We start from the raw sequence: 21,096 nt of genomic DNA on the forward strand, positions 1-21,096 counted from the left end.
TCAAAGGTGTAAATGGATTTCAGATATCAATGTGCCAGCATTTTTTCAGAGTTCTGCCACACAGAAGACTTTTACCATTTGTCATAATTTTATTAAAGAAAGAGAGTAATCTGGGTCCAGCTAAATTGGACTTTATTTTGATTCAAGCATTTCCTTCGTATCCCAAAAGGATTGCTTATCAGTTGACTCTTAAGTAATTTCTCTGGAGCTTACATTATAAATCTGCAGCCAGTTGGTAACCCATATCAACCTCAGGATTGTAGCTTGATTCTGGGTAGTATGTGTATGAGTCTGCGTCTGTGTTGTTGCCTGGATAATTGGTGATTGCCCTAGTTTGTGTGTTATGCCAGACCTCCGGCCCCTGGCCTTGAGTTTACTTCTGGCCTTACTATGGGTTTCTGCCAGCTGGTGTACTCCTGCATGTTTGTTTGTGATGGTACCACGTTGTCATGTAATAGATTTTCTGGTAATCAGCCTAATTAGCTCTTGACATGGAGTTTACTCTTTTGTCGTTGTCTTCTGTTAGCTTGCATGTTATCTCACAAACATGAAATTTTTTAACACAAGAAACAAAGTAAAAGTGATTAATGGGTTTGATTGTTTTATTTTAGAGTATAATTAATGACAGTGTGAAGATACCTGACATCTTCACACTGAATTGCAATCTGGACATTTAGTGAATTGCTTTTTTGGATGACAGATTGCTGCATTGTTCTTTCAGTCCTTTTTAACAATCCGTGCCTTTGCTGTTTAATAATGCATCTGTGCCACATAAAAAAGAAATAATGGGAGAGATGAGTGAAGCGAGGAAAATTGGAAGTTTAAAAGGGACAAAATGAAGTAATTTCTCTCATCCAATTCTTCAGCTTAAAAGACATCTTGCTGCATTGTGCAAGAGACTGAAAGTACTATTGCGTGTATTATTGAACATCTCAGTCGGAATTACATCTGACTGTAATGATTTGGCCTTCGTTAGCCACAGCCAGACATCTTATATAACATCAAATAGAAGAGCAGACCTTGCTATCAGGCACACTGTATCAGGTATACTGTGATCCAGCACGCACCTCCAATCATGGAGAGCCTCTGAAACGGGATATACAGTAGCATTGTTGGGGTGCAGAGGGCAGTGCCGAGGGTTTCTATCAGATAACCAACTGCAATTGTGCCCGTTGGATTTTCCAAAGCTTTGGTTGCGTTGCTGACAGAGCAGCTTGAAAGGTTGCCTTGTAAAGGTCACAGCTTAGACCCGCTTTCATTCTTTTTCTGATCTCAGTCCTTTTATTCTTCTTCAGTATTCTTGACACAGCATGCAGAAGGCATTGTTAAGCAAATCTACTGTTAGGTAATTGTGCAGCCAGAAGATAATAGAAGGGACTACTGAAATACACGCAGAGAGCAGAGTCGTCACACAGAGATTAATACATTTATTTCATATTCTGATGGGTACCTGTCCTTAAATAAATAAAGAGATGAATACCTGCATGCAATTAAAAGGACTGTATTGTAGACCTAATGTGGGTGGCATTTCCTTTTGTGCCAGTGGCTCAGTTGAAGTCAACAGGGAGAGTCTATAAACATATTAGCAGCTCTATTTTAGCAGACATTTCAACTGCACTTTTAACTTATCTGTCTCGTATAGATTTGTAGGGATAATTTTAAATCAAATTAAAGGATTTCATTAGACAACAAGATAGCATCTTTTCCATGTTTTCCCAATAGCCTGCTTCTCATAGTGGGAAAGTTCTTTCAGGGTGACCACAATCTATCACAAAAGCATGCATTACAAACTCTTCAAGGATCTTACCTCATCACCACTGAAGGCAATTCACTCAGACAGCATCTTAACATTTTTGGTGTCAGTTCTAGATTTCTCATCGCTGCTGTCTTTGATTATTGTGTCAGTTGTTGCTGCTTCATTTATGTATAACGTTTTTACTAATTAACCTTAAAATATCTCACAACATTTCTTCAGATTTTCCTTAATTTTACCTGCTAGCAATGCACTACATCAAAGCCTGAAAATAATTACAGGATTAGTACAAGACAGGAAAAGGGTTTTGTTTCTAGTGTAGAGTGCCATTAAAGTGTTTTCAGACTTTGCTTTGTTATTTTATTAGTGACCCTAACCATTATCTAGGTGTAATGAAATAGTGTTTAGAAAACTGGTTGATCTCTACACTTTTGTGACTTTTGTTCCCCGTCGTGGCAGCATTTTCCATTTGGCACATAATAGCAGAGGGAGTCAGGGAGAAGCAACCAGGGCTGGCTGGCTAGTGAAACCGCACCACATCCAGGCTTTGAATTATAGATCTACGGTGGGGGCTAGCTGTGCTGTAGTCAGCAGGATGGCCAACCAAGTCAATCCTGCTGGTTTAATGACCCCAACAGCAGGTCTTGCTGATCATCATTCCCATCAGCCAAGAAAAGCACCAGGCAGCACTGCTCCATCTCACCACACTATTTATTGCAGGTGTATAGATAATGCCATCATGCTAATTGGGTTCATGTCGCCACATAAGCAAGCTGTTGTCTGACTTTGGCTGATCCTTGAGATACTATAAATATTTTATAGCCTCTTTTTTTCTTAGCCACCGTGTATAAATTCACGCTCTGACCATTTTCTTTTTGCCAGCCTCCGAGGTCAAGTTAAAATGAGTCACGCGCTGCATCCAAATGAAAAGTGGCTGTAGCATGTGATGTCCATTGTGACACCATGATTAAAACTGCTAAAAATGACACCATGCTTGTAGAGGCTGTCAACCAGGAAATTGCTTTCCTTTTCACTTTGTGCTTTTCTCAGGCGCATCGGGCTTCTAGCCCACTTGTGTCAAAATTGATGTCTCCTTCAGAGGTGCCCATGAATAAGTCAGCAGCCAGTGAAAATGGGCGATTGGTCCTGGTAGAAATAACAACAAGAGCCAGTTTAGACCCGAGTGGAAAGTCTTGTTTTGACGTCAAACATCTAAAATTGTGTCTTTCCGGATCTTTGAAAGATGATGGTTTCAAAGTCAACCACTACCCATAAGTTTGACCATTTTGGCAGAGGTTTAGAAATCACACACTGGCTGCTTCAATTGGTTGTTATCATCAGAGTGTTAAGCCAAACAATGGACGTGATGGCAAATTGACTATTACTATACTATCACAGTTTTGGCCTGTCCTTTACTTTGTTCGTTAACAGCAAACACATAGGCCCTTATAATGATCTATGTGCTCGCTGTATTGTAGCAGTTGTGTTTGGAGAATGGTTGCTGTGCAGCTGTTCACTGACTCACAGCCTCGGCTAAGTAAGCTTAACTCAAGAGAGCTGAGTTTGATTAACTTTTTTAAGGCTCATTTTGCCAGCTAACAGTTTCATCAATTGATCTCAACATTTGCCAGATGTGCTCATAGTGGCAAAATGTGATTAGTCAGTTCTTGTGGGGAAATAAATTACGTACCTTTTGTATAGGTGAATTTCTTTGTGCTCAAACATACTGTGGTTCATAAGAGTGTTAAAACTCTCAGTCTTTTTCATCTTCATCATCATCATCATCGTTTATTTATATAGCACTTTAAAAACACACAAGGCTGACCAAAGTGCTGAACAATAGAAATATAATAGATACAATAAGAATAATAAATACGGTAAAATAATAAACATAGTGAAGACAATAAAATGTAAGTAAATACAAGTCAGTCAACCACTGAGTCAAAAGCCAGTGAATAAAAATGTGTTTTCAGTCTGGATTTAAAAACCATCACTGATGTCGATTGCCTAATGTGAAGAGGAAGATTATTCCAAAGCTTAGGAGCCACGATAGAGAACGCTCGGTCTCCTCTCAGTTTCAGCCGTGATTTAGGGACTGAGAGCAACAGCTGCTCAGCTGACCGGAGCGAACGAGTGGGGAGATAGGGCTTCAGCGACATGCTTATTTCGCTGTGAGTGTTTGAGTACGTTTCCATGTAACTGTGAGCAAGAACCAGAAAGAGGGAGGATGTGTATAAAGCTAATGTCAAGAACGCTACGTTTCTAAGCGTTTCTTAACCTGTTCTGTTCGCTAGACATCAGTGCTCAAGGGCTAATACTGACCTGTACCTAACCTCAGACACTTCTCAGAAGCCTCTTAATTGAATGCAGAGAACAACCTACGGTAAAGGCCGTCTGTGTCAAGAACTTCTAAACCCAGGAAGGTTAGGCACATGTCCAGACATCCCGTCTTATGTTGCCACACAGTGTACTGACACTAGAGCCAGCACCTTAAAGTCTTATCAGGAGACTTAAGAAAATTAATAGTATAGAATCTTTCCAAGCAGCAGATGCTGTGTGTGGATGTTCATGGGTGGAGCCGTGGGAAGGTAGCCTATACTGTAACTCAAGATCACAGATGACAGATGGGACTAGAGGTGTTATCAACACCCTTGGTCCCTAATGATTTCCCAAGTGCATGCGCAGAGACAGAACTGTGCGTGAAAGCACGCATTTGATACCTGCTATTATGTAAGAGCACTGCTGTGTGCTCATCAGCTTTTTCAAGCAACAAAATTACACAAGCATGCCTTGCATATATTAACAAGCTATGTCGCTTTTCAACATAAAGCCAGCTAACTTCAAAAAGGCAAACATTTTACTCCATTATAGTTTTTGTTTACATTTGAACTGGTACTTTTTACCCCCCTCCTCCAAAAAGTCTTTCCAGGGGGGGCAGAAAATGTGAAAACACTCGTTTTATGCATTTGTTGTGTACAAGAACAACAAAAACTTTTTATAGTAAAGTGATAATTTCTGCTGCTTCTTTTAAAGATTGCTTTTTCTCCTCAGTGTTGCCAAATGTTCACTCATAAAGGATCAATTTACTGTTGCAATTCTATGTTTAATGTTGTACTCTTTTTCTTACAAGACTAAGTGCCTTCAGATGATGATAAATAAATAAATAAAACTCAATTGAACTAAAATTTTAATTTTCCCTTTCCCTAAAACACAAACTCACTCCCTACTATGTTGTGGCAGGTTTAGTACAGATCATAGAAAGATGACTGAAAGAGGAGAGTTAAAGTTAAATTTTTACCATTGTCACAATAGGTTAATGTGAGAAAGTGTCACTATTGTTTGCCTGATTGTCCATCCCGGGCCTTCCTGCCTACACCTCTTGTCACCAGTGGGACCAGTGGTTTCCCTTAAGAGGTGGCCAAAAACACTCCCTCATTTGGGTGTAACTACAGCTGGCATGGCCTCTGTTGCTCTCAACCACTTTGATACATTTATTTTATTATTAGATGTTCAATTACACACTTTTTCTGTCTTTGCTGCTCTTTGCCAGAGTAATTTTTCTGACTACACTCACATTGTCTGTGAAGGTCATCACATTGACTGAGACTAAGTGGCTTAAGAGCACCTAAGAGAAGTACTACGTTGTTCACAGTGTCTTTGCTATGAAATGCGATCAGAGCTTGTACGTCATTGTATCTGGGTGCTACAGGAGACGGAGGAAGTTAGGAGGATGAGAAAGAGGAAGAATGGGCATCAGTTGCTGGACATGTTATCTTTGTGTCGAAAGGACATTGGGGCATTAATCTTCTTCACGTGTATGCCATAGAAAAAATACTGACTGAAAAGGTAACGATATAAATTCAAAGAATAAATAGTTGTATGCCTTCAATGTTTACTCTTTCTTTTTCTTAATACTTCACTCCCCTCTTTGTCCCCCTCTTTTCTGATTGCGACCTGTGTAAGCCTGCCATGCTCCCCGCCTTCATCTGTTGTTCCCAGTTTATTAAAAGTGAAACACCCCCCCCCTCTTGAATTTCAATTGAGAGGCTTCAAAGTGAGCGATTCAGTGGTTGGTGGGGTTGGGGGAGTGGGGGGTCATCAAACAAGCCGGGTGCTTCAGGCCTCAGAGGACTCTCAAGGCCCACTGCTGAACGGAGCTGGTCAGCTGACAAACCCCTAGTTCCCCCATGGTCATATCTAAAATAAACTTAAGTGCTCTCTGTTTTTATTAATTTTTCTCCCAGGTGAGTTGCACAAGATTCAAGCCTACAATACTGTGAGAAAACTAATTTTCCTTCAGCTGTGTACAAGCACACCAAGTCAGTTGGAACCACTCTGAGCCTGAGATTTGTCATCCTTATTGTAATATATTTTTCCTGATGTCGTGATGTTCTGTTTCTGCATTGTTTCTGAAATGTTCTTTTTGAGAGATGTGATTTACTAGTGATAATGGACTAGTTTTGTCAAACTGAACAATTAGAAGAATGTGACATTTCAGTGCTTATTCACATTCAGTGTAATTTCTGCTGCCGTGGCTGTCACATGCACAAAAGCATATTTTTAGTATATTTTTGACACCAGTGTTTCCAATTTTCTCCCTAAAAAACTGAAGTTTGTCTCTTTACTGCATGACTGTCTTTGCCATGTGAGCTGCTTTTTGGGTCATTATGTTCTATGACCATGATTCAGACAGATGGCCTGAGTGGATTCCCATTTCCATAAATGCATATTCTACATACAAGCTGTGAAATGAGTGTAGAGGGGACTGTATTTGTCACAAGAAGTGGCTTTCATTTCCTGGAGGAAATAGCTTCTGCTGGCATTTTCATCTTTCACATGCAATTTCTTACCATTAATTTTAATAATATATAGGTGGAAGAAGTTATACTAACTAAAGTTTTTACTTTTAACATTTAGGCTCAAAGGTGCACAAAAGTGAAGTTACACAATTGCTTTTCCCTTCCTTTCTTTGCCTTCATGTGACACTGCTTTTCTCTGTTAGACATATTTTCTTGTTTTTTTTTTTGTACATGCCTCTTTAATTTGGATCTGAATATATTAAAATACCATCTGTGGTAAAAACAATAGTATGTTTGCCCCTGTGACCACATGAACAGATTATGGAGAATCTCAAGTAATTAGTTTGTGTGTATGTATGTGTATATGTATATACACATATAATTTAGTGCTAATTACATGCACCTTTAATTCAAGAAAATACAGAAATGCTGTTACATATTGGTGTGAAGTTGATACTACTACACAGAATATCCCCCTTCACCGTCACAAACAGTCAATTCAGTCATTTAACACCAACAGCTGTGTTTTAGCAAATGTGGAAACTATAAAGGTTGGAGAGAAGGTGAACTAGACCCTTTAAAATAGTCACAAAAGGTAATTGAATGCTAAAACCTACTTTAAAAAAAGACATAAATGTAGTAAAATAAATCCAAATGGACACGCTTGGAGCATGGTGTTTTATGATCATTAAGTAGGTACTGGAGCTCATCTCATTGGCCTGAAGGGGGACATCAAACAAATGGCTATCTCGTTTTTCCAGATGTACAGCACAGTAAGGGGCTCAAGAGAAACTTGAATCTGCAGTGATCTGCCACAAAGAGACGTATCTTTATTTTGTGTTAGCTAGTCCTGGAAACTGAGTGGTCGTTTATATTTTTTTCCTGCACTTATGAGATACTGTGATGATTAGTGAACAGTCATCCATCTAATCCCAGCAGAATTATGCTTCAGTAGCCTTTCAGCTGACCTTCTGGTCATTTATCTTTGCCACACTTTCAAGCTGGACCTAGTGTCACTGAATAGAGAGCCCATTTGCTCATTAGCACAGCTTTCCACGGTTATTAAAAGTAAACCGTACTGTCTACACAACAAACACATTACTAAGTTAAATGGCCACGCTGATGTCAATACTGTTTAGCCCCTTTCCTGCAATAACCTGTCTTTCTTTCCTGTATCTTTACCATTTTCTCCATCATTAGATGGTGGTTCTGATGGACCCCATGGAGGACCCAGACGACATCTTGCGTGCCAATCGCTCAAGGGAGAAGACTTACATGTTTGATGTAGCATTTGACTTCTCTGCTAGTCAGGTTTGTCAGGAGTTAAAGAAAAAACAAAACAAACTAAATTTAAGCAAATCTTGCACTGTATTCATATTGATGTGTAGCTGTTTATGTATGGCCTGAACCCTTTATTTTCTCCTCCCTATACAGGAGGAAGTGTACCGGGCAACAACAAAAGGCTTAATTGAGGGCCTTATATCAGGCTACAATGCCACTGTGTTTGCCTATGGACCCACAGGTTTGTTTTGTGCGAGTGTATGTGCATTGTACAAGAACCAAGTATATTTCTTAGTACTCAGTCTCAGTGCTCATAGGTGTATCATACACTAATTACATGTGCAACCCTCCTGACCTGTTGTCAGCCTGAGCCAGAGAGCTATTCAGCATGCTCTTGGGAAAAGGTAGACATCTTATTAACACCTGTTTCACTTTTGATTTTAGTAAAGGTCTGATTAGAAAATGAGTCATGCTCTGCATCCCACATTTCCAGTGGGTAGTCACAGGCTGTCAAAGACTAGTATAGAGCCATTGCTCCATCAAGTTTCCCACCTTTCTCTTGCTTTCATTTTTTGCCTTCTGCCCGGCCATTTCTCGCACACAAGCTCTACTCTTTGCCTCCTCTGGTGGAAAGTAAGCACAGAGGTTGTAGCCACTCATGTGTGCATGTTGTTTCCTCCTTGAAACTACAAAGTTAACACGTTAGGAGCAAATGATTGGCATTTATTTATACTTTAAAATGTTTTTTTTACGAATTCACCTTTGTAGCTAATTTTGTCTTTCACTGGATGCTCACTACGTGGTTAAGACTGAGGTATTAAGAGGTATTATATTTTGTTTTCAGGTTGTGGAAAGACGTACACCATGTTAGGGACTGACAAGGAGCCAGGCATCTATGTTCGAACTCTGAACGACCTGTTCCGTGCCATTGAGGAGACCAGTGATGACATGCTGTACAGTGTGTCTATGTCCTATCTGGAAGTAAGGCTTTTCATTTTTAAAAGAATTTGTCTCTAGACCTGTATTCTTATCACGAACTCTCAAGTAATGACACATCTAATTGCTCTGCAGTGAGACCCAAAATGTTAGATCCATTACCCTGATTGCTCACTCACTAATTACCACTAATTTCTTGAGGTATGAACATTAGATATCCATTGCTGGTTCTGTCTACTGTTCAAATGGGATTTTGTCTTTTGGTTTTGTCTTTTTTTTTTTTTTGGTTTCCACCTTCACACTGGTCTTGTAACATTTGATGTTGTTAATTAATGCCCGTAGTAGGCAGATACAGCTATCACTTTACTTTTTTCTGGCATCCATGTCACATCTGAAGTGAGCTGAGCATCCTTGCTTAGTCCATGTGCTGATGGGTGACTGCTTGTATATACATACATACATACACACACATATATATATATATATATATATGTGTGTGTATATATATATATATATATATATATATATATATATATATATATATATATATATGTATATATATATATATATATGTGTGTGTATATATATATATATATATATATATATGTATATATATAATGTATATGTATGTATATATATATATATATATATATATATATATATGTATATATATATAATGTATATGTATGTATATATATATATATATATATATATATATATATATATATATATATATATGTCTGTATGTATATGTATAAATAATATAAAATAAGATTGTTAGATACATCTTTATATTATGCAATGGAACTTACAGTATATGCACATATGGTATATGCAGTATAAATATACAAAACATTTCAAATAAGGTGACCTCTGGAAGTGATACAAGCAGTCACCCATCAGCACATGGACTAAGCAAGTTTCCAGATCCACCTGATGTAGCAATATTTGAAGATTTAAAACTTCAATGTATGAGCTGATATTTTTTGTTTCTTTCAAACACATGAAACTTAAACAGATTTCCCGAACCTGTGATGTGCATAGAAATTTATGAATCCTTGCTAAGATAATATGACAATGCAGTTCACAAACTATCTTGTTTTTTTGTCACAACAACTTGGGAATAACTCATTTAAGTTCTGTCTGACTCTCCTCAGATCAACTAGTTGTTGTGTTTGTGGCGAAAGGTGTGGCCTACAGGGAAGTTTCAAAGTACCCTTTGGTGGACAAATTATACAGCGTGAACACTCAGGGTTGAAGGGTGTTTTGACTTTTGACTTTTTAACATTTTCATTTATCTGTTGTTATAAAAGCTGATTCTGATATTTCAGTAAATGTAAATGTATCAGCCCTAGGGATATGAGTCCCACCATTATAGTGGTCAAGCTCTATCTAACACCTCGGCTTGGTACCTCTCACCACTCCGATTTTCATCAAGAGTAATCAGATCTGTGATAGTACTCTCATGGATATGCGAGGCTGCAGGAACAGCTTGGACACTCATGTCAGCATCCAGCATGCCAGTAGCTCAGCCTTAGCCAATTTCAGTCAGTCACGGCATGGTGGCACTGATGACAGTGTTGTGTGTACACTGTTCTTTTGTGTTTGGAGAGCATTGGCTTGAAAATACAATAAACTGATTGATTCTGGACTGTACAAGAGAGTTCATTTGTGTTCAGTAAACACACCAATCCCGCCACTGACTGAAACCAGTTCATCACAACTGAAAACTACTGACAGAATATGTTTGGGTATTTAAGAGATTAAAATGTTGTACTAATAGAAAATGTAGTTATGACTTAAAGCTTGCATTACCCTTTTTGTTTTTGTGTTTTGTGTGGGGGGTTTTCGACTATGTTGACTAGTATATGTTGAAGCATTAATAAGTGTATGTTACTGGCCTGTATGTTTTGCATCTTCGAATGATTCTTATTGTTTGAAATGTGGCTTTTTGTAACAACATCAAATGCAGTGAAGGGCTGAAAAGTGTCTGAAATGTTCAAAAACTAATTTCTCCCATTTACTGTGTTATCTTTCTTTATTTATAAAGTTTAGGATCATCCAGAAAATTTTCATGAAAACTCAAACTTAATCACATGATTTGCAGTGTGAATAGAAATTATAATTGGCATTCAGTTTAGGTCATCTGGACACATTTCATTCCTTGCTTCCTGAAACAGCTCCCATGAACTGAATTGGTTGATGGGCACTTAAAAAGGGATGTGGTAGCTGTTCTGTTCACCGAACGTGCAGGAAAATAAAAGGAACTGTTTCTTTTCTAAATAGTTTTTGCAGAGGAAGTTGTAGTTTGGGTCTTTTTATTTATTCTTCTGTTCACAAATTGTTTTGGGGTTTGTTTTTTCACCCAAAGAGATCTCATTTTGATCAGCCTGTCTCTGCAGGGTTTTTTAATCTTCTTATGCTCAGTGTCTAGGTTTTATTTTTCATTTTATTTTATTTTCATATTGCTTAGTCTCAGATATGCAGCATCATTTTTAAGACTCAGATATTTCTTCCAGGAGTCGCCTCTTCACTGTTAGCATGTTTTGCATCTTTTAATGAATCTGCTGATTGAGGACCTGTGAGGCGCCTGTTTGTCAAACTAGAAACTTTTATGTACGTACATGTCTTTCTCAGTTGAGTACTGGAAACTCCCAGCTCTCTTTCTGTTTTGGTTAGATTTAGTCTGTGTTGTTATCTCACTGGAGTAATACACACCATTGCATTTAGTTTTTGTGGCAGTTTTTCCACATAAATTTGTCTCTATTTCTTAGAAGTTTGAGTTTTACTGTTTTTTGGGGAACAATTTTAGACTGTAAATACATACAAATGCTGAAGCCTGAGTCGCTCAACTAGTACAATGTTTAGAGGTTGTTTAGTTTTCAGCTGTGCTAACTTATATGATTCATAAAAAATTATTTTTTAACCTAATAAACTTGCATTAGTTTTGAACAGTTTTGCACTAGAGCACAGGTTTGATGGTTTCCTGAAAATGGCCCTGGGTATGCCTATGTAGATATTCTATTAAAATTCAGATTATCAATTAAATGTTATTAAAAAACAAATATGCGTTTGCTTCTGAGTGAACGAAAGTTACTGAGCGATTATATTTTAATAACAGTGTCGACGTCTGACTAATTATTTATCCTGTGGCAATACAGAACATACAAAATGTGCTTTTGTGCTGCTGATTACCTCCTAATTAGCTTTTGAGTTTAACTACATTGAGGTGAAGTACTGATGCAAACAATTAAATAATTTCTTTGAATTTTGGAATGAATTTTTTAAGTGATTTCCGGTGTTGGGGCTATTAGTTCAAGTTTGTTTTTTAAGTTAGAGTGAATTGAGATTTGAATACATTACAAGGGAATAACAGTACAGTCGACCCCCAGTATTCACAGGGGGTAGGGACCACTGGCTCCCGTGAATAGCTGAAATCCTCAAATACTTGAGACCCTCTCTTAAAATGCTGATATATTTTAGCTTTCCAAGCTGCATTTTATTTCCTGGGAGCTTTGTGTTTGAATTTTGACGTTTTATTGATATTTTGCTGTGTTTACATTAATATGAATATTTAAAAATTAGTAAATCATTTTTCTATCATAAAAAATTTTTTTAGTCACAAAAATAAAATTAAAATGATTAGCAAATATTTTAGATATGCTCTACGAAAAAATCTGCGAATACTGAACATGAATAGGCGGGGGTCGATTGTAGAGACCATTGCTCAGTCCATGCCATTCTTGTCTCTTGTCATCATTACTTCAGCACATTGCTATAAATTGACAACAGTAACTGGAAACTATTCTTGGGTACTGGATTTACATGTGCCTTTATATAGAAAGGTTCAGTACTTTTAGGTGTTTGTTACCTTTGCCTTTGTCAGTGGATGATGAACCACAGATAAAACCACAGGCTGAGGATGGCGGTTTCACTGTTGGCTGTGGTTCCACACCTCATTATTGACAAGCAGGTACAGCTCACTCTGTGTGTTCAGCAACAAAAGCCTTAATAGCCCTGGGTACAATAGAGCTGGTTCACTTGACTCTGACAGAAGAAACTTATCCTGGCTGGTGTGAATTAGTATAGCTACAGGCTTCAAGAGGTCATTTAGGCTTTTCCTCACTTTGAAAATACAAAAACAATATAGCCTTACAGTAAGCATTCAGGAGATCTAATTACACTTTTCACCACATGTCATTTAGCAAGCTATTTGAATGTTTTTGTTGGTTTGGGGTTTTTTTCTGTTTTAAGTACACATGAAAAGAATCTTTGAAAGTAACTGTGTCATTGAGGTTATTTCTATGATTTTAAGTGAACAATTTATCTGTTATAGTTTTGCAACAAGATCTGCAAAAGATGGCAGCACAAAAATACAAATAAATGTGTCAGATTTATTCAGAAATGTTCAGGCTGTCAGGAAAGAAAAGAAATTTAGAGAAGAAAACAAAAAGGAAAAGCTCCAGGCAAAGAAACAAAATGAGGAATACAAACAGAGAGATGAAAAATGAAATAAATGTGTAAATATGAAAAGAGCATTGAGGCTTTAACACAAAATGAAAATGGCACAATAGATGTACTTGTTGGATACAAATTTAACCTCTCAGAGTGGGCTTTGCATCTGACATCAAAATGACATTTTGTGTTTTCAGTGCCAGACTCTATCATTATGTTCAGTGACTGACAATGTTATTGAAGCCTAGCTTTTAGTGGCGCTCTCGGTGGGTGGAAGTTAAAATGTTCCTATTAGGAAACCTAGTCGCTGAGTCTGGATGCTCTCTGACCTGTATTGAACTCATCGGGATGAATCCTGAAACAAGTGTGTGCGTGACATGTGTGTTTGCTGTTTCCAGGGAGCAATCTGTCACCGCTGCTGCCTCACCACAAAGAGTTTAAACGCCATTTTATAGCCTTACAGAGCGAAGTGCACACATCTGTTCCTTTCCTTGTTCCAATCACAATCTCTTTCACATGTGCAATCTCTTAAACATGTGCACAGAGCACATAAATATAGCCTGTACTGATAAAAGGACACCTTCAGCCATTCTGTACCATTCAGATGCACACAGCCGTCCTCCTTTTTCGTTCATGTTTATTCTGGTTTGTGGGTTTTGGCAGATTTAGAAACCTTAATGGAAAGAGAAACCTTTTTAGCTACATTAGTGAGCCTCTAAGGATGGCAAACTCTGCAAGCTGGTTTCTGGCAGCTGCTTTTGTCCAAATAACTAACTACTATTTTGTCCATCTGAAGGTTCAGAATATAAAGCCAGTTCTCTTTTGAAATGGGTTTCTTTATGAATGATGTCTGATTTCCAAAAGCCTTTACAATTTACTTGGCACCATGTTAGTATTAGATTTTTCCAGACATGTTACTTACTCGGGTTTAGAGCTGTTGTAGGTCACCAGAGGTCAACAGAACCAATATTTAGGATACCTTTGATGAAGACAGGTGGACACTGTTGGGCATGGAAGTACTTTGTGCTGTTATCCTAAAGTACCAGCGTAACATTTTAATCAAGACGTTTGTGTTTAAGTACATGTAATAATCACGTTGTTTTGGTGTCGAATTGTATCAAGAATCATGTAATTCTGCTGGTAGTCTCACTAGCAATTCCATTTCTAATATCATCACAGCATTAGGCCGATTGTTGGTATTAATTTAAGTAGATTTTGCGATAGTTTGCACTGACAGTTGTTTTTGTATCCTCTTTGCTAGCTTTGATGTATTATACTGTAATATTTCTGACTATCCAGCAATCTTTAATGATTCCATTATTTTCTTTTAAAGCCATCATCTTGTCAAGTGTTAAATTTATTCAACACTTTGTATTGTGAACATATATCTTAGCTGTATCTTGTGCAGAGCACTAACAGTGATTTTAGCACGTTTACCATGAGTGTATTTTAACATTTAGCTCAAAGTACCACTATGATTCAGTAGAACCTCTCAGAGTTGCTGTACACTCGGGCTTGTTTAAACATCACCAGCAATCATAGTGTACCAATGGAAAAAATAACAGAACAACCACCCAGCTGTCAGTGGCAGTAAAAGCATCCTCTTGTTAGCGTTTGTGGGTTTGTCTGCTCGACAAATAAAAAGCATCTTTAACATTTCCAACCCACTGGCAGATTGTCGTCCAGTGGTCACTTTCCAGGATGTAACTTCCTACACTGGGTTTTTATGTGGCTGTGGGCCTTCACGTTCACGCCATTACTGTCAGTTCAGAGAAGTCACTTCAATTCTGCTTTCATGAAAAACAGCACTGACGTTAATTTGATGACAGCTTACCACCCAACAAGTAGAGGTTACTTAATGACAAGTTGCTGAAAATGTAGCACTTGATGTTTTTGTACCAGGTTTCAGTCTATGCAGGAGGCCTGAAAGGCTGAATGAAGCCTTTTCCATGGATGTTCACAGTTAATGTGTGACTGTAACCTAGCTTTTTGATCTTTATTGCAGATCCATTCATATATATTTATACATATATTCTGTTTGTTATTAGATCTACAATGAGATGATCCGTGACCTGCTGAATCCATCCTCAGGATTCTTAGACCTAAGAGAAGATTCCAAGGGAGTTATTCAGGTTGCTGGAATCACAGAGGTATCCACCATCAATGCTCAAGAGGTGAGTCAGTTTACCTTTCCAAGCACTACACGACCCATTTATTTCAATCAAAACACTCACAGGACCAGAAATAACTCACACCTGTGTTTTTCTAGATCATGGAGCTCCTCATGAAGGGTAACAAACAGCGCACCCAGGAGCCAACAGCCGCCAATCAGACGTCATCTCGCTCCCACGCTGTGCTGCAAGTAGCTGTCAAACAGCAGAGCCGCTGTCGTGACGTTCTGCAGGAGGTCCGCTTTGCACGCCTCTTCATGATTGACCTCGCCGGCTCCGAACGAGCAGCACAGGTGTGTGTCATACCACATATATATATATATATATATATATATGTATTCAGAGGGAGGGCTTTAAATTGCTGAAACATTGTCTAATCGTATGTATCTGTGTGGGTGAAGCTACTTTTATCAAGTGCTTACCTACTGAAGTCAAGTTTCAAGGCTGTGGCTAATGTGACGTGTCTGTATACAGTACAAGGGTTTGCTCCATGAGTCGTGTCTCCATGGGGAACAGTGAATGATTTCGTAAGAGGATGGAGGTTACCATAAATCTTAGGAGACTTATAAAAAATATAATATAATCTCAGTCCCTCGATCCAGTAGGATATGTCCACCAGGGGCCACCAGTTTTTGTTTTTTCATTTTAACATATATTTGTGACACGAGTTCCCCCATTTTGTGCTGTCTTATGATAGCTAAGAATCCTTAAATAATTCCAATTTGATTCTAAAAGTAAACAGTTTCAACATTGTTCAAAGGCACAGCTCTAGTGTTGGCACACATTCATCTTAAACATTTTGATTGTCCCTGCTAATAATCAAACAGGAACAAAAAGAGAAACTTAATACAGATTTTATCACAGCACACTGTTATAGACAACTACCCAGTAGTGAATGGTGAAATACATTAAGGTGTATCTCTGACTTAAACAGCTACAACAGCAGTCAACTTTTTGATACATGTTTTGATTCAGTTGCAGCGACGTACCTGCAACCTCTACCTAAGCAGAGTCAAAAACAGTTCATAGTGGACTTAAATTTGACAGGTGGTCAGAAACATGAATCCCGTAACTGTGTTAATGGTATCACAACTCATTTCTTTTCATGAATGAAATCTGATGTCTGCACTTTTTTTCTTTTTTTAGACAACACTGTTTTGTTTTTCAGGAATTTATGAAAAATGTTCTAGATATTTCTGCAGAAAACTAACACAAAATAAAGAACTGGAAGATAACATAATGAAACACATTCTTTACAAAGAAAATAAGAATGACATAGATTTAAAAGCGAATAACAGTCCATGGAATTTGTTTTAGCTCCTAGTTAGGAGTATTGTCACACTGGTATTTGTCAATACAGCGATTAAGAGAATCTGCGAGCCAATTCATTTTCTGGGATGTATTATTGCTTTGACCTTCTCTTTGCAAGCGGTTAAGTGAGAAAAAACTCAAGTATTTTTTCAGTTGTTTTTTTTCTTTTTGGCAGCTGTTCAGGTTGAGACTGCTTTATTCCTTTATTTGAATAGCTTGTCACTGATGCTCATTTTACCACAGGCTTGTTCTTCTTCACTATGAGATAATCATGCGGTCAGGCTGTGAGAGCACTTATTTGCCATGGAGACTATTTGAATGATTCAAAGGCATAATATTGATGAGTTGCACATTGCAAGGTTGAGCATACCTCACAGGTGTTAGTCACATGAAGCTGCAAAGAACATTTTCTCTGCCTGTAAAGAAGAGGCGTCCATGTAGTTAGCAAAAGGCGAGGTTGTGTTATTTTAGTACTAGATGGACCAAGCATAGGAGCTAATGCCATCTATTGGTCAGGAGTGGAAACATGTCAGCTACACACTGAAAAAAAGAGCCAACAATAGCTTACTAGTGTTGACACTCCCCTGGTGTCTGGGGGCTGTAAAGCCTGTGAAAACATAGTTTAAATATAACCATCATTAATGAATCCTCTATTTAGTATAATTTATTAATAGGTTTAAACTGTGTTAATCTGTTGATACTTATTCAGTTTTTTTGTCAGTGCCCCCCAAAAATGAGTGTTATCATGATATTACTGTTATATTATTACTATTATCATTATTTTTATATTACTTAAATCACCTTCAGAGCAGTAAAGGAAAAGGGAAAATATTTTCCTTCTTTCAAAGCATAGTTAAAGTTTTCTCATTACTCATCCATTTTTATTTTATTTTATCAGACTCAAAATAGAGGTCAGCGTTTGAAAGAAGGGGCCCACATCAACCGTTCCCTCCTGGCTTTGGGCAACTGCATTAACGCCCTGAGTGACAAAAATGGTAACAAGTATGTCAACTATCGAGACAGCAAGTTGACTCGTCTCCTGAAGGTACAGTCCTCTAAAGGTTTTTAGGGGACCAACTGTGTTGATGATTTTGATGGTTTTTGTTCTGTGTGTTTATATTTATCAATCTTTTTTTAAACTATAGGACTCCTTGGGCGGAAACAGCAGAACGGTCATGATAGCCCATATTAGCCCTGCCTCTGTAGCTTTTGAGGAGTCTCGTAACACGCTGACATATGCAGACCGTGCCAAAAGTATTCGAACACGGGTGAGCTGAGTAATATTTTATATGTCTCAGTATTGCTTCACTCTAGCAGAAGTTCATTTTGCAGTAAAAATAAATTATTGTAGCTTCAACTCAACTTTCTGCAGTTATAAATCCAACTTCTATTGTATAAATTATAGATCCAAAGTATGTCTCAAGTATTCTTTTTCATCTTTGTGCTTTAGGTGAAGAAGAACATGATAAATGTGTCATACCACATTGCTCAGTACACCAATATCATCTCAGACTTGCGCTGCGAGATCGAGCGGCTGAAAAAGAAGATCGCCGAACAGGCGAGTCGGCAGCTCAATTCTGACCGAGCTGACATCCGCAATGTTCAGGGTAAAGTCTCGCACTCACTGCTGACTTTAATATTTGAAAAACACCTGCTTTTTGAGCTCTTTGAGTCTAATCTCCATCCCTTCCCTTGTAGCAGAGGTCCAGGCCCACTCCAGCCTGCAGAGTCGAGAGGAGATGGATCTGTTGAGGGAGCAGCTTCTGGATGCTTTCCGCCAGCAGATGGAGATCAGGAAGAGCCTGATGGAGCTGGAAAACAACAACATGGAGATCCAGATTGCCACCTCTAACAATCTTTTAACCATTACAGAGTCAGTGTCAAGCATTTTTGTTGTGTTTCTCACTTATTTATCCAACAGTAATTATCCAGTAATTCTCTTTGTAACATTATTAAATCCAGCTATTTGATAATATGTTGAAAACTCACAGCATGTGCTTGTCGAGCTTAAAGTTTCCTGAAAGTGTCAATGTTTGTGGATTAATATAAATATAAATTATTGTAAGTCTGGTCAAAAAAACAACATAAATCAAATGTAATAATGAATTTAAGCAGAGGTTATTGTCTCTGTCAGTGACAATGTGTAATTTTCTTCTCTTAGCTGGGAGCAGGAGCGCAGCAGGCGCAGGAGAAAGTGGCGTGCGGAGAGGAGGAAGGAAAGTGTCAATAAGGATGAAAGCGAGAAGGACTCTGATTCATCAGAGTCTCCTCCAGACACCACGGAGACTCAGGAGGTGGCAATAGCTCGAGAAAATCTGGTTGCACTCATGGCTGAACAGAAAAAGATTCACAAGGAGAAGGTGGGCATGTCTGTCTACAACTAGAAAAATAATGGAAAACAGAATCTTTCTCATAAAACCTTTGACTGTAGTGCATACATAATATTTTTAGTGTCTGAAATACAGTCTGCTTTTTAAAATGTGCCTTTATACCTTTTGTTTAAAGGCGTTGCTTGAGCGTAGGTTTCTGGAGCTTCGGGATCAGGCTCGGCGTTTGGAGGAGCTGCTGCCGCGGCGGGTTAGCTCAGAGGAGCAACGCGAGGTCCTAGGACTTCTCTGTAAGGTCCACGAGCTGGAGATTGAGAACGCAGAGATGCAGTCCCACGCTCTGCTCAAAGACAACGTGATCCGACAGAAAAACTTTGTGGTGCAGCGATTTGAACAGCACAGACACCTGTGTGACGAGATTATTCAACAGCAGAGACAGTTCATTGATGGTGAGTATGTGAGCATTATGACTCCAAAGTTTGTTAAAAACAAACATCATCTAAATACTTATAGCACTGCTAACTGGGTTATTAGGCCCTTTACAGTTGAATATCAATGAAATGAAATGAAGTTACTTTGCACCAGACAATTAGACAATTGAATAATCACGAAGGAGCTCATCAACTGTTTTTGATTTGTTTGTTTTTTTTAATTAAAATTATTTTCTGCTTTAAAGACACTAATTATCCTCCGTGTTACAGACCACAGTCTGCCCGTACCTCCACACCTCCAGGAGCTGTATGATATGTACATGAGGGAACTAGATGATAGGAAACTGGAGAAAGCAGTTGCCCTAGAAAAGGTGACCATCAGGCAGACCATCAAGGTAACTACAGCTGACACGTAAAGTCTAAACTAAGTGATACTATAGTAGTATTAAGCCTAGAAGAACACAAGGTACAACTAGCTCCTATGTGCTTACTTCCAGGAGGTCTCGCTACCTAAGATCGCCTTGCCTTCTCACGGTCGTGACAACATGCAGGACATAGATTCAGACCAGGAGAGCATACGTAACATGTGCTCGGAAAACAGGCGAGGTCAAGCCAAAATACGCAGACATACCTTGCCTCCCATTCTGCCTGAACCTGATCTGTAAGAGGACATCTTTTTTATTTGTGCCTTAAAGCTTTTTAACTCGTTACACTGTCTGCATACATACTGTAGGTTCTCAGTTTTGTTCTCTTATTCCCCGCTTCAGGGACAATAACAGAGTTTTCAAGAGCAGCCCTCATGCCAGGCAAATGAAAAATTCAGCAGTAATGACCCCACCTCCCATCCACATTAATGGGAAGGGCAACAGAGAGGTAAGCACAACTATAATACCATCTGGTTTTGTGCATTTTAGTTTGTTAGCCATCCCTCATACTGTGAGACAATGCAGAAGAGCTTCTCTTCACTTGGCTTCTTATTTGAATTTGACTCTCACATATGCTTCATTCTATTAATACCCTTTGTTTTTCAACATTCGCAATGTTCACTTTTGACTCTTATGTTCAGGCTTTTTTTACTAAGCTTACCATGATGACATTCCCAGACCAGCAGAATTACATCTTTGTTTCATCACCTCAAGCTCATAATTTTTTCCTGTGTAAATGCATCTGAGAGATGTGACTCATTGGCAAGATAAAGTTATGTTCACCAGAGTCCACCAGAGCCCCATCCAGAGTTAAAATTTCATTTTGGAGAGCCATAGAATTGATTAATCCTCACTGACACTCAGACAGACCGACTGAAAGCAAAGTACCGCAGTGAATGTCATATCGTAATGTGGCACTCTGCATCTCCCGTCTGCAGCTGCAGCCTCTGGCTCCTGAGAGCTTTCTGAGTTACAGCCATCTCAGCCACAGTGTCAGCAGCCACCTGGACTCATCACCTGAGAGCAGCGAGGCAGGGGCCGATATCCCCCTCTCATTAAATGGTACGATATTCAAATGAGGACATATGAACTTTGGGGAATTTTAACAGGGTTTTTAACTAAAGTTTAAATACAGGGGGAAGTATTTAAATGCAAGGTAACTGAAAATCAATAAACCCTTGAGTCTGATGATTGTTTGTTTGTATGA

The 21,096-nt window shown here is 38.5% G+C and overlaps 1 protein-coding gene across 2 annotated transcripts in view; it reads left to right on the plus strand.

Moving 5' to 3' along the window:
* The window catches only part of LOC100696121 (kinesin-like protein KIF19), a 33,920-nt gene that overhangs the window by 11,162 nt on the left and 1,662 nt on the right, over positions 1–21,096 (plus strand). Inside the window, exons 3-17 of one of the 2 annotated variants that reach the window (XM_019362265.2) lie at positions 7,753–7,863; positions 7,987–8,074; positions 8,678–8,814; positions 15,273–15,398; positions 15,494–15,688; positions 17,605–17,751; positions 17,852–17,974; positions 18,157–18,313; positions 18,408–18,579; positions 18,868–19,066; positions 19,212–19,482; positions 19,735–19,859; positions 19,962–20,125; positions 20,232–20,337; positions 20,828–20,951. In XM_019362265.2, coding sequence (XP_019217810.1) covers positions 7,753–7,863; positions 7,987–8,074; positions 8,678–8,814; positions 15,273–15,398; positions 15,494–15,688; positions 17,605–17,751; positions 17,852–17,974; positions 18,157–18,313; positions 18,408–18,579; positions 18,868–19,066; positions 19,212–19,482; positions 19,735–19,859; positions 19,962–20,125; positions 20,232–20,337; positions 20,828–20,951 — 2,245 coding nt within the window. Of the gene's footprint in view, positions 1–7,752; positions 7,864–7,986; positions 8,075–8,677; positions 8,815–15,272; positions 15,399–15,493; positions 15,689–17,604; positions 17,752–17,851; positions 17,975–18,156; positions 18,314–18,404; positions 18,580–18,867; positions 19,067–19,211; positions 19,483–19,734; positions 19,860–19,961; positions 20,126–20,231; positions 20,338–20,827; positions 20,952–21,096 lie in introns of both variants that reach the window. The other variant, XM_019362264.2, reaches the window with a different exon arrangement.

Source organism: Oreochromis niloticus, linkage group LG8 (genome assembly GCF_001858045.2).
Source record: "Oreochromis niloticus isolate F11D_XX linkage group LG8, O_niloticus_UMD_NMBU, whole genome shotgun sequence".
Taxonomy (NCBI): domain Eukaryota; kingdom Metazoa; phylum Chordata; class Actinopteri; order Cichliformes; family Cichlidae; genus Oreochromis; species Oreochromis niloticus.